This window comes from Eublepharis macularius, chromosome 3 (assembly GCF_028583425.1).
Source record: "Eublepharis macularius isolate TG4126 chromosome 3, MPM_Emac_v1.0, whole genome shotgun sequence".
Taxonomy (NCBI): domain Eukaryota; kingdom Metazoa; phylum Chordata; class Lepidosauria; order Squamata; family Eublepharidae; genus Eublepharis; species Eublepharis macularius.
Window position 1 is genome coordinate 3006001 of NC_072792.1, and position 13124 is coordinate 3019124.

Sequence of the window (13124 nt, forward strand, 5' to 3'; positions counted from 1 at the left end):
GCCCCCACAGCCACAGCGGCACATCTCCACGGAGGATTTCGACCGAGGAGAGGAGATTCCTGGGTTGGGGGTATGGTAGGGGTGGAGAAGATACAGTTTTCTGATGTTGAAGTGCAGGAACATTTCTGTGCCAATATGGCATAAATTCCTAATTTTTAATATAGAAAAGAGTCCAGCAGCACCTTTAAGACTAACCAACTTTACTGTAGCGCAAGTTTTCGAGAATCAGAGTTCTCTTCTTCAGATGCAAGAGAACTGTGATTCTCGAAAGCTTATGCTACAGTAAAGTTGGTTAGTCTTAAAGGTGCTGCTGGACTCTTTTCTATTTTTGCTACTACAGACTAACACGGCTAACTCCTCTGGATCTATAATTTTCAATATGTAGTAGTAGTGACTCTTAGTGAGAGCAAATTGTTCTTTTGCATATGTCAAGGGAAGTGTTGAGCGCCTAGTTCTGATTTTACAGGTTCAGGTTGGTCCCTAGGAGAAAACCTGTGTGTGCGCAAAGTGAAAATATCAACAGCAGTGATCATTGCTCATGTTTACCTCCTTTGCAGAACAGGAAGAGGAAACAGCCAGTTTACACTCATTATTGTGACACGTGTGATCGTGGTTTTAAAAATGTGGCAAAATATGAGGAGCACCTCTCTCAGCACAGAAAGGTATGGGGTTTTTTTACTTGGAGGTTTTCCTGGTATGGAGTGGGGGGAACAACTTATTATTATGTGACATTGTGGTCGGCAGTTACCAGGCTGCCATGGATGGTAAGAGCTGAGAGATAAGAAATGCTCCTAGGTTTGCACAGAGTAAGAGACGTGGGCCAGAAAATGTGCTGCAGAGAATTTTCTGAAAATGGACAGTTTTCTCCTGGATTATGTCGCGAATACATTGTTAGACAAGCCTGGCAGTTTGAAAGGTAGAGAGAGAGAGAGAGATTTTTTATATATATTAACTGGTGTGACAAGTTATTGCTAATCCCTGGGGGGAAATGTGGCCTTGTCAACTTGACACCCTTGGTCTGTAGTTCTGCTCACTGGAGGGTGCTTGCCTCGGCACCAAGAGAGGCGTTTGGCAGCAGTTGTGGCCTGCTGTGCTGATTGACTCGCCCTTCGTTAAGCCTGTAAACTTAATCCAACTTCCAGACATGGTGCCATTTTTTTCCTTTCAGTGTACAGAAGACGGGTGTGATTTTAGTGCACATGAGAAATTGGTTCACATACATTGGAAAAATGTACGTATCTCCCCCCTGCAGTTGGGGAATATGAGCAGTAATTCACGTAACTGTTTCTGTTTAGTTTGGGAGGCCAGGGTCCGTTCCGTTTCTGCATCATCTGCACTTGTGTTTCATGCTTTACAGAGTGTTTCTCCCACCCCCTTCTCTATAGATGCATTCTCCTGGAGCCAAAAGAATCAAGTTAGATACACTTGAGGAAATTGCTAAATGGAGAGAAGAAAGAAAGAAGTGAGTAGAAGTGGGTATAGCTGTGAACCTACGAGGGGCAGGTGCTCTGCTGCCCCGCCCTCTTCAGGTAACCTGTCCCTGTCAAGCAGGAAGGGGGTCCTTAGCCCCAGCCAAGATGAGGCAAAGGAATCAACCTGTTTACTTCCACTTTGACAATTCAAGATGGGCTCTGTCCAGCCTCCCCCCTTTCCTGGGCACTTGGCCACAGGGCTTGCTGTGGCAGGGTGGAGGGACATGGGAAGTCGGCACACATTTCCATGCTGGCCCTTCTGTGCTGAATGCTCGTGCCATGTGTTCAGTTTGGAAACCTCTGCCATCTTTGGGAGGTGCCACTTGAGGTGAGCCTGCTGCCCTCCTCAGTGAGGTAGACAACCTGTGTCAGTGCTGGACTACTTCAGACTCGCACGATTGGATACTCTTCCCTACAAAAATAACTCTGCATCGAGAACTGACATTTAAGGGGAAGGCAGATCAGAAGCTCTCCTCTGACATCCAGCTTCTCTGTGGAGGGTTTTTTGTCTAGAGAAGTATTCAGGCCCCTCTCTTGCAGTCAGATGGAATATTTCTAAAAATTCTGAAGCCATAGAAATAAACTTTTTCCTAATTCTTTTCCTGGAAAAAAGCCCCAAAACTTTTGGAAAGAGTTAAAATATATGCAATCCTTACTTTCCTGTCAAATCTAATCATTTTACTGATTTAACAGCATACAGTGCACCATTTATAACTTAGCATTGGCATATTTATGGTGTTTAAAGTATAAATGTCTTCGTTTTCTATAAGAAAAATTACAAGTATATCCCATACTTGAGAAGAAGTTGCAAACTTCTGCACCCTATGCCACCGTAGCCCATAGATCATAATTTTTGCCTTCTGAGAGGTAGGAAAAGTTGAACAAACTGGGTAGTAAACAGAAGGAAGTGCAGTATTTGGACAGAAGCACTGTTCTTCAGTCACAGTAGGTAGGGCTATAGACATATTTGGATATTAAGGTAAACATTATAGCATATTAACTATTGCTAAAATTGACGCAAAAGCTCATATAGGAATAATATTCGAATTTAAGGTGCTTCTTAGCTTTTGTTTCATTTTGCAGAAAGTATTTACATATAAAATAATTCTTAAATGAAATACATGTCTACGTAAGAATTATTATCTAAAACTATAGATTGTTTTACATAAAAATCTTCATACTACACATTTTGAGTAAAACCTTGTCTTTCACTCATTCCAAAAGGGGGGAACAATCATAGGAATTTTTTAAGTGTTCCCCCAAATTTCCCAGCGTTTCCACTGAAAAATTGAGACACTCAAACTTTTTCATGCTATACATTTTGAGTGTGAAAAGCCTTGCCTTAAGAGGTCCCCTGAAACCAGCATAATGTAGACTAGAATCTGAGAGACCCGGGTTCAAATCGTCATGAAGCTTGGTGAGCAGTTCTTGTCCAGTCCCTGTCTCTCCATGGTCAGGTTGTTTAAGACACGAACAAGCTGAAGCAGAGAAGGCAAGGCCGTGCTGGATGGAGAGGCGGATGATATGGAGGGACCGGAGCTGCCTGACCAGGGTTGAGTGGAGCTGGCATTTGCAGCAACGTGGAAGGGGCTCAGGGGTGCTCATGGACTTGCCTTGCTGTCTGAAGAGCCTGTAAGTGGGCTGCCAGCTCCCAGTCTGGCCGTGTTGCTCCCCGCCTGTGTCACCTCCTGGCTGGCTTACTGTGAAGTGCTTGGAGTTGGACTGCCCTTGAGGACAGCACGGAGTCTGCAGCTGTTCCAGACTGTGGCAACCCGGCTATGCCAGGGACTAGCTGATGGGACCTTCTCTTGCCCATTTGGAAACAGCTGTCTGGGCTGCCGGTTTGTTTCAGAGTTTAATTCAAGGTGCTGTTTCTAACCTTTAAAGCCCAGTGTGCGCATAACGGGGCTTCCTGGGAACTGAGAGAGGCCACCTGACCACGGGCACAGCAGCCAGCGCCACTGACTCTGATAGCCTCAACTGAAGTGGGAGATGGGAATGAGCCACCTTCCCTTGGCCGAAAGAACGGCTCATCACCGTGTGATTCAGCCCTTAGAAAACGAATTTAGGATAGAGGTGTGAGAGGGGGGGGTGTCCAGATGGGTTTTTTCTTGGTTCTTTTTTTCAGCTTTTCCAGTGGAAAAAATTGGAGAGTGTTTAAAATAGTATTATGTGATATTTTCTCTTGAAATGAATAAAATGCTTTCTGTTACAAGGTTTTACTCAAAATACACAGCAAGAAGGTTACTAAGGACAACTATCTACAGTATTTCTTGTGTATATAGTCTCGACATGATACATTCAGTTTCTTTATAGCTTAAATGTGATTTAATGATTAGTCCAAGATTAAGTATGTGTGAGATTACACAATTACACTATTGAAGAGTTCGATATTATACAGTTTACCTCAATATCCAAGTACGTTGCTAGTTCTGCCGTGACTGAGTAAACCTATCTGCCCAAATAACACTTGCTCTAAAATGTGTACGTTGTATTTGCAAGTATTATTTTTGCTTCTTCTCATACGGCAAGGACTAAGATACGTGTGCTGAAGCAACTTGCAGCTTGCACGGTCTCTTTCTCTCACATTGTGTGTATTTCAGTTTTACTTATAAAAAAATGAATCATTCCCTGTAATACCCAAAGCCTGCATCCGTGGATCCATCTGTAGCAGTCATAATTCAATAGCAAGTAACACAAGGAGCTGCAAAATTGCCCACCAAGTCCAGGATGATCATGGGAACTGCAGTGCCAAAGAGGGACCTCTTGGCCCGCATGAGGTCCAGAGCCCCACATCCACCCAGCCACGCGACATTTGTCCCGCTTCTGACTTGGCCTCTCGCTTGCCGACGCAAGAGGACGGCTCTTGCTGTCGCTTCAGTCAGTGCTGCTGCTGCTGCTCTTTCATCAGGCGGCAGAACTGCTCATTCAGTATTCAGACTACCATCAAGTATGACAAGCGTACCTCAAGTATTTTTAAAAATGATTCATTTTATGTAAAAGCAGTAGAGTAAGTTTAGGTTTGATGAGAAAGTAAGTGCTGCGTGTGTTTCATTTTCCCCCAAACTGCTGTCTCCTTCCCGCCGACTCTTTGGCATGCAAACATCCAGAATTTCTGATCAGGACTGTCCCGATCCCCAGGGCTTGCATTATTCCCACCTGCCACCCCTGCTGAACTCTGCTCCAAAATCTGTCTTACGGCCCAGGCACAAAGGTGGGCGTGGGTTGGAAAGCCTCACACATCACACCAGGGCCATGTGGAGAGCTTTAGTAATCAAGCTTCTGCATTGTGTTCATGTTGTTTCTAGGAATTTTCCTACTTTGGCAAATGTTGCGAAGAAGAACATGCTGCAGATGGGAAAGGAGCAGAGAGGAGAGGTACTCAGTACGCCGCAGTTCGGGTGAGCCTTCTGGTGATCCAGCTCCTCCTCGGGTGGCTTTTCCGAGAGTCCCTCCCTCCCTCTCTCTGAGCACACAGTTGCTTGCCTTGCGCGGGAGATCGCGGAGGAGACGATCCTGCCTCTCGGGAAGGGATGGGGTTTCGATGGTCTTCTGCGTTCGCTTTGTTCCAAACCATGTTCTGCGGCGGATGCTGAGGGTGGTGACAGCTCTTCACTGGTCATGTCTTGACTGCATTCTGTTTGTTGGGGAAGGGGTCCGGAAGGGCTGTCCACTGACGTAAGGAAACGGGGAACTGTCCCGTTTTTCAGTCTGTACATTTTGATAATATGAACATAATAATGTTGTAAGTACAGTTTAGTTTAGTTTTGTATGAGAATTATAATACAGTTTCAGTGTAACTTAATGCCAAACGGAACATGTGTTTGATTGGGAGGTTGTTTTGATGGGTATTGGCTGTCCTGATGCTCCTGACCAAATGGAGGTATAGTTGGCTGGAAAGGACACGGGGCCGATGCTCACACTTCTCCTTTATTCAGCAAGATGAGGGGAATGTGGACGCCCCCCCAAGGCAAGACTTTGCAGCAGCCCAGAAAAGAAGGGCCTCAGACCGCCGGCCTCTGGGCCGCATCTCAGAGTGGCGATGGCAACCTTCTCCCGAACGCCTCAGGTGTGGGAGCTGAACGAGAGCCTGCTGGGCGAGACGGAGATCCTCTCGGCCTTCTGGCCACGAATGACCCAGGTAAGAGGAAGGCGGCCGTGCCTGGAGATAAGCCCGGCCTTGTGTATGGTTTGGCAAAAGCTTGACTGGTGGCCTCCCCACCCTGGCCATTGAGGAGAGGAGGCGTGCCAGAAAGATGGGCTTGGCTGAATGCCTCGCCAGCCCTGGTGCCCAGGGGTGGGGGTGGGGGTGGCCGGGGTCTGCTTACCCACCAGTTCCTGGAGCTGCTGGGATGGAGAACTCGGGGGGGGGGATGGAGGCTCCACAGGAGCTTCCCACGTACTCGGTCGGCCTGAATCTGCTGGCAGGAAGGCGCTGGGAACGACGCCATCATGCCAGCTGCTAGCGCCACCTCTAGAAAGGAGGGTCGAGGGAGTGTGAGCTGGTGAGAGGGGGTGTGTGGGTGGGCGTGCATGGAAGGATAGGGTTTGCGTGAAAGGGAAAATACATTTGTGTGAATAGAGGGTGTCAGAGACGACTACATGAGATCGTTTTCAGAACACTCCATTTTCATAGCGTGCGAGCCAAGAGTACAGCCTCAGACAGAACTCTGTAGAACACGGCCGTGCGCTAAAACACAAAAGGGGGAAAGATTTGCAATGGTTGGTTGACTTGTAAACTTGTGATTGGTTACATAACAAAACACTTGTTGCTAGGCATAAAAACATGTAGCGAGTAATGGCGTCTCATGGTCTGACTCCATAGCAGTACGTGACAGTTGGGTGAGCTTTAATGGCTGCAGCAAAATATATTTTCACAAGGGAGCACAAAGCGAGGAACTGCTCCAGCCTTTCTGTCCTGACCCCTTCACTGCTCCGCTTGCCAGTCCCTATTCCTGAATCGGTGTGGCGGAAGGCCAGGCTGTTCCTCCCTGCTTCGCCGTGCTGTGTGCTCCAGAGTGTGCTTCAGTCTGCAAGCAGCCTCCCTTTCCACTATCTCCCTAGCAACAAGGTCGGGCCCATCTTGGCCGTGGCTCTTCCTCTGGCAAGCCGTTGCCCCAGCAGTAGTGGGGGGCACCAGTGCTCTCCTGCCACTGCCCAGCATCTTGGGAGGGCATCTTCTGTGTGCATCCCCCAAAGTCCAGCACTGTATCTGGCTTTGGAGTGCAGCAGTGTTTTCAAACAGCAGGCCTGCTCCAGGGCCTGACTGGGGAGCCCAAGCAAGGAGTCACTTCTCAGGGGCTTCTGAATCACCGTTGTTAATTCGGAGATGCTCCGGAAGAGCCTTCCTTGAGGGCCACAACTTGTGGGCTTGTCACTTTTTCCTTTGCAAAAGGAAATGGGGTGTCTCAGGAAAAGATCCTGCATGTGCTTACAAGAAAGGAACTAAAACAGGCCATTAGACCAGTTTTCTGGTGAAGAAGCCCAAGTCCTCAGGAATGTTTAGATGGGGAGCGCTGCTGAAGGGTGTGATTGATGTTACACGGATCCCCAAACAAATCGCAAGCTGAGTCTTTTTCGCCTTTGGGACACTGAGGTATGTGCCAAAGCAGTGACTTTTCAGCTCATCAGGAGCTCCCAGCCCATTCATACCCATGGCTTCTTTTTCGAGCCCAGCATGTGCTGCTGCATGTTGATGCTTGTAGGAATTGTGCCCCGTCCCCCTGCCCAGTCCTGGACATCCGTTTTCTTGAGGGCCGGAAGGAAGGAGACGGGAGCTGGGCTTCTGCTTCATTTTGCTCCTCAGTGACCCACCTGGCTGGGCCGGGGTGGGTGGATGTCGTCTCCCTTCAGATTCAGACAAAGAAGCGGGAGCTGCAGAGGAGGCGGCGGCGGCGGCCTTGGGAGAGACCATCGTTCCAAAACAGATAACCTCCGCTTTGAGCTCTCTGGTGGCCAATTATGGCAGTTTGTCGGAAAATGAAAGTGAGCAGGATGGTGAGTTGAGCTGCAGCTACTTGTCGCCCTTGAAGGACGAGTGCCGGGGTTGGCCCCTTCCTGGGAAAAACTCACTGGGGCTAGAAGGCTGCGAGGCCTTCCTTGGCGTTTACTAGAAAAACGGAAAAGGCTAAACTGTTGCTGGAGGGTGGCACTAGTTTTCCTGTTACATGGTGTGGTGGAACGGGCGCTGGCTCTCAGTCCAGGCAACTGAGCCGCCATCAATGGCCTGCTAGCCCCGCTGTCCGCCTCCCACCATCCCTGGTGGGCGTGGCTCACACTCTCCGTCACTGCCACCACTCGCTGATTGGTACACCGCCTGACTGGGGGGCAGTGAGACCCCTCCAGCTGAATTTCCCTACTGGGAAGTGAATTCCCCGATCTTTGGGTGGACCCTGGAGAACTGGCAACCCACCAAGGTCTGGCCTGATCCGTTTCTCCCGGGCTCCCTCCCTTCTTGGAGCGTGCCAAGTGGGGGAGCTTATGTAGTCAGAGCACCACAAGGTTCTTTATATTCAAAAAAAGTATAACAACTATATACAGAGCGCTATATACAAAGCAGGTAAAGGCACAACACAACACACACCCCCGTTCAGAACTCATAGGGCAGAAAATCAAACAAGAGAACCGCCGTCTGCTTTCCCTACCACACTGTTCCCTACTCTACCTCAAGGGTCTGGTAGTCTGAGGGAAAGTTCACCTTTTATTTCCTTTCTGCTGCCTCCCAGGCCCTCCACACTTAGGGCCTAGGCACCCGTGTTTCACTTAGCAGCAGGCGCCTCGCCTTCTTCAACCAAGAAGGTGACTAACTGACCTTTTCCCCCTCGGGATCGGCTGAGTCTCTCCATTCAGGCCCCAGCCCTTATTTTTCCCGCCCTTTCTTGGCCCGGGGCAGCTGGGAGTTGTAGTCCAGGAAGAAGGGCGTCCCACACCAAGACTCCTGCAGGCCCCTCCCTGGCCCTACAGCCCATTAAACCTCATGGGGAACATTTTTTTTTCTTTAAGAGAGATTAACTGCTAGCAGCACTCATTTCACCCTTGGCAACCATTTCGTTACACATGGTTTGCTTATCTTACACAAATTTGAACCTAAATGCTAGTTAAATCAAAAAGAGTCCAGTAGCACCCTTAAGACTAACCAACTTTATTGTAACATAAGCTTTCGAGAATCACAGTGATTCTCGAAAGCTCAAAGTGTGATTCTCGAAAGTTTATGCTACAATAAAGTTGGTTAGTCTTAAGGGTGCTACTGGACTCTTTTTGATTTTGCTACTACAGACTAACACGGCTAACTCCTCTGGATAAATGCTAGTTGTAAGCCACGGGCCAATGCTGACCTGCTAAGGTGGTCACAGTTATCATCCTTAAAGCAAATATTAGGCTTAGCTGAATTTGATCGCTGCTTCCAGCCCCAATTGTTTTACCAGTTACCTTTTTTTTTTAAAGAACCCATCAAGACTGCAGAAAAAACAATGGTTGAAAATCAGGCCATTCTCAGAAGTATCCCTCCACCTTCGAACATCGCTCACATCTTGAAAGACACAGACCATAAAGAAGCTGCTCCCTGTGGGGCTGAAACTTTGGGGAGATCAAATCCATGTTCAGAACGCACCAGAGGTCCACGCCGACAGAGGAAAACACCTTGGAAGACGCCAAAGTGCCGCCCAACACTGCTGGAAATGGTAAACGGCCTTTCCTGACTTTCAGACTTCTCGCTCTCGCTCTCGCTCTCTGGCTGCTCCTCAGGGTTCCATCCGCAGTGGCAATTGGACCACGCCCAGGGCCCTGAGGCTTGAAGGCGCTGGCAGGCCTCTGGCTTAACCAAGGCAAATCATATATCCCACTCGAGTGTCTGTCACATTTCTGCTAGCACATGGAAGAACAATCACACTTCACAGTACATCCAGTGACAGATTTTCAGCCCGATGCTTCACTGTAGGCCGCCTCTCATGCCTGACGCAAGGCACTTGGCTCTTGAAAGCTTCTGTCCTGGGAATCTTGGGGGTCTTTAAGATGCTCCTCGACTCAGATCTGCCTCTCTCTCATAAATGATCTTTAATACGCTTTAACGTATGACAGAAAAACTTCTGTCCTCGGGAGAGCCACCCTTAGCAGAATGGATCTGCGGGAGATCCAGTCAGTTGGATCCGTAGCAGAAGGGCGAGCTGGTTGCCTTCAGCTCAGATAGAATCATTGTTCCCTTCCGTCAGGAAAGGCGGGTGCTCGTTCTGGGCTGCAGCGTCATCTCTGCCAACCGAGAGTGAAGCTGTAGCTGGGAGGCACTGGTCTTTGGAGGCTTCACACTTGCACCGATGGCATGAGGGTAGTGGGCCAGAGCCCACCCCCCTCCAGTTGCCATGTGTGAGCAGGGAAGGAGGAGGAAGCCAAGGAGCATCTCAGGGAGAGAAGAAAGCCTTTGGAAGTCTCTGCAAGCACCGGGAAGGGGGCAGCTTGACAGATGTTGCAATATTGAGCCATCACCTCTTAGCTGTACAGAAAAACGCGGTATCCTCCCTCCGCAGTCATCCCAGTACATGTTATGAACTTTATGTTACGAATTGATGCAGTTGTGGAGAGTCAGAAGGTCCCTCTCTCATTTCAGGGTTGTGGTTTAAAAGATGATCAGGTTGTATTATTAAAGGTGTATGAAGGTTTAGAAGTTGGCTTCTTTAAAAAAAATGGCACAGTAGGAATGAACTATAACCCAAGCAGGCTAATGCAAGAGCAAAAAACGTAAGAAATCAAGAAAGCTAAAAGGAGAGAGGCAGCGGCCCCCCTTCTCCCCTCCCCACTGCATCTTATGTCAAGTTTTTATTGACTCCTAAGGTGACTCACAACAGTCTGGAGTGGGAAACAGTGTCATGAATCAAAAACAGGGGAGAACTGATTGATGAGGTGAAATTAGCGGGCACTCTGGGTAGTAATAATAATAATAACAACAACAACAGCAACATTTGATTGATATATTGCCCTTCAGGAAAACTTAACGCCCACCCTCTTGCATCTTATAACAGAGGAGAGTCCAGCGCTGCTGAAGTCGCGCAGGAAAGTTGGGATCATAGTGGTGAAGAACTCATTGGCTTAAGTTCTGCCTCTCAGCCAACCAGACTGCTGGTGCTTGAGTTTTCCTTGAAACTTGTTTGCTGATGAGCCTGTAATTACGGTTCCATTTACGCGCCTTTCTGACTATTCACGGGGACGTGCCTTGTGCTCTTTCCATCCCAGCTGCTGGCAAAGGATATACGGCATGAAAGGAACGTGGTCCTGCAGTGCATCCGCTACGTCATCCAGAACATGCTGGGACTCCCCTCGCAGGCCGTTTCAGCAGGAGGCCTGGAGACTGGGCAGGCGCTTCGAAATGTGGAGGAAGGGCTCTTTCCAGGCCGGCGTGGTGGACCCATCGTCACCTGTTGTGGTTTTGACCCTCAATTAGCAGAACAGAGAGAATTGGCCGATCAGAACAAGGAGGCAGCCCTGCCTCAGACATCACGAGCATCTCCTGCTGCGGAGGAGGACGTGTGGGAAACCACAACACTCCTTTCTAATTGATACTGAGGCAGTTGTAGAGAGCCGGAAGGCCCCGCTCTCATTTCAGGGTGGTGGTTTCAAAGATGATCAGGTTGTATTACTAAAAGCAGTTTTTGTGCTGTAAAGTACATCCAGTTATGTGAACTCTCCCAAAGATTTTGGCCGTATCTCTTTTGATCTTGTAGACTTTTTTCCTGAGGGTTTTATTTTTACAGTTCCTAAATTTAAATAGAAATCACATTAAAATTTCTTTATTGTAAAATTTCTGTTTCAACAGCCACAATTGTTGTTCACAAGAGAGGAGGGAGGGGAGCCAAGCCCTCCCCTGCATTTTTGTCCCAGTCGGGCTCGCTTCCAGCACCAAAACTAGGTTGGGAGGTGGAAGGAAGAAGCTGAGGCAGCTGAGCCTGTGAGGCCAGTTGCTGGGGGGAGGTCTTCTGCCCCACCTTCTTGTGAACTCCTCTTCAAGTTATAGAGAGATCCCTCCATGCCCCACTTGCCCCATAAGGGGCCGTACTGGGCTAGACCCAGGCTCCATCTCATCCAGCCTCCTCTCTCATAGATCCAGAGGAGTTAGCCGTGTTAGTCTGTAGTAGCAAAAATAGAAAAGAGCCCAGTAGCACCTTTAAGACTAACCAACTTTGCTGTAGCATAAGCTTTCGAGAACCACAGTTCTCTTCTTCAGATGCATCTGAAGAAGAGAACTGTGGTTCTCGAAAGCTTATGCTACAGTAAAGTTGGTTAGTCTCAGAGGTGCTACTGGGCTCTCTTTCTCACAGTGGCCAACTTGATGCTTTCAGAAGGTCCACAGGCAAGGCACGGAGGCAGCATCCTTCCCCTAGGAGCTGGCACTTAGGCGCTCACTGCCTCTGGGCATGAAGGTTTTGTTCAGCCACCAAGGCTAATAGCCACTGGCCTGCCCTCCATGTGTGCATTCACCATCTGCTGCGGATCATAAGATGTCATGGACCGAGTCAAGCACGGCACTGACTGGCAGCTGCTCTCTAGTATCTCATGAAAAGAAAGCTCTTTCCCACAATGTGCTCCTGTGCTCTTTTAACTGGAGGTAGTGAGAACTGAAGCTGGCACATTTTGTTTGTGCCACTGCCCCAGCCCTCACAACAGAGGTCATGTGGTGGCAGTATGCGCTGGGTGAAAAGTACTTCCTCGTGTCTGTCCTGAATCGAATACCCTCAACTCTGAGTGATTCTGAATTGTGGTATGATGATGAAGGGAGGAAAATGTTTCCCCTCCCCTTTGTCCACACCATGCAGAACTTCATCAGCTGTTCTCCTCATCGTATCTTTTTTCCCACCAAGGTAAAGGTCCCCAATGCCTCTCCTCGTCGGGAAGCTTTTCCACCCCCGTGATCGTTTTGGCTGCCCTCTTCTGCACCCTCTGCAGCTGGAGCAGCAGGAATAGTGCACGGAAGCTGCACCCGAGGTTTGCACGAGGGCTTCCGCTTTCTGCCTCGTGCTGCTGTTGTGAACGTGGCAGACGTAGGACGAGTTCGTGCCTGCTGCTGCCATGTCCACTTTAGAATGATTCCTGATGCATCCCAATGAAGCGCAAAAGGAGGTACTGGTAGAACTGGTTGCTGCAGTGAGAAGAGAAAGAATCAACTGTCAAGACATGTCAATAAAACTTCCAGCCCACGCGAGGCCCTATGGAAGCCTTGCAGACGGAGACACAAGAAACTCAGGTGGCAGACTTCACTGGGGGGAGATGGAGCGGGTAGTATGCAGGGCAGAACTTAATAAAAATTCCTCTTACTGGTTTGGCCTAAACTTTGAATTGAGCTTTGCGCTTATGCCTGGTGTTTCTCCCCATGCATTTTTTTAATTTCTCCCTCCAGCACCAAGAGCTCTCTCTCCATTTCCCTTAACCCTGGGCCTCTCCACAGGGTTACGCTTCGCTGGTTCCGACTCCCAGATGCTTCAGTTTATCCCCTGGCTCTTCAGCCCTTAGTTTTCGCTTCACATTTTCCCTTAGGGTTTTTTTTTTCCCGGATTCTGTTGGGACCACTTCCATAGCAGTCTTTTTCTAAGAGCCGCTTCTTAAGTTTGTGTAACGTTTCCTGCGCTTTTTTGGGTTCCTCTCACTTCCTGCCCACTTTTCACGGAGTGG

The 13124-nt window shown here is 48.7% G+C and overlaps 1 protein-coding gene across 1 annotated transcript in view; it reads left to right on the forward strand.

Annotated features, from left to right (window-relative positions):
• Positions 1 to 11172, forward strand: part of NUFIP1 (nuclear FMR1 interacting protein 1) — a 17878-nt gene extending 6706 nt beyond the window's left edge. The window contains exons 3-10 of the mRNA XM_054973427.1: positions 558 to 662; positions 1169 to 1231; positions 1386 to 1462; positions 4781 to 4873; positions 5411 to 5613; positions 7326 to 7469; positions 8916 to 9151; positions 10695 to 11172. Of these exons, the coding sequence (XP_054829402.1) occupies positions 558 to 662; positions 1169 to 1231; positions 1386 to 1462; positions 4781 to 4873; positions 5411 to 5613; positions 7326 to 7469; positions 8916 to 9151; positions 10695 to 11018 (1245 nt within the window). The 3' untranslated portion in view covers positions 11019 to 11172. The remainder of the gene's footprint in view (positions 1 to 557; positions 663 to 1168; positions 1232 to 1385; positions 1463 to 4780; positions 4874 to 5410; positions 5614 to 7325; positions 7470 to 8915; positions 9152 to 10694) is intronic.
• Positions 11173 to 13124: the final 1952 nt, after the last annotated feature.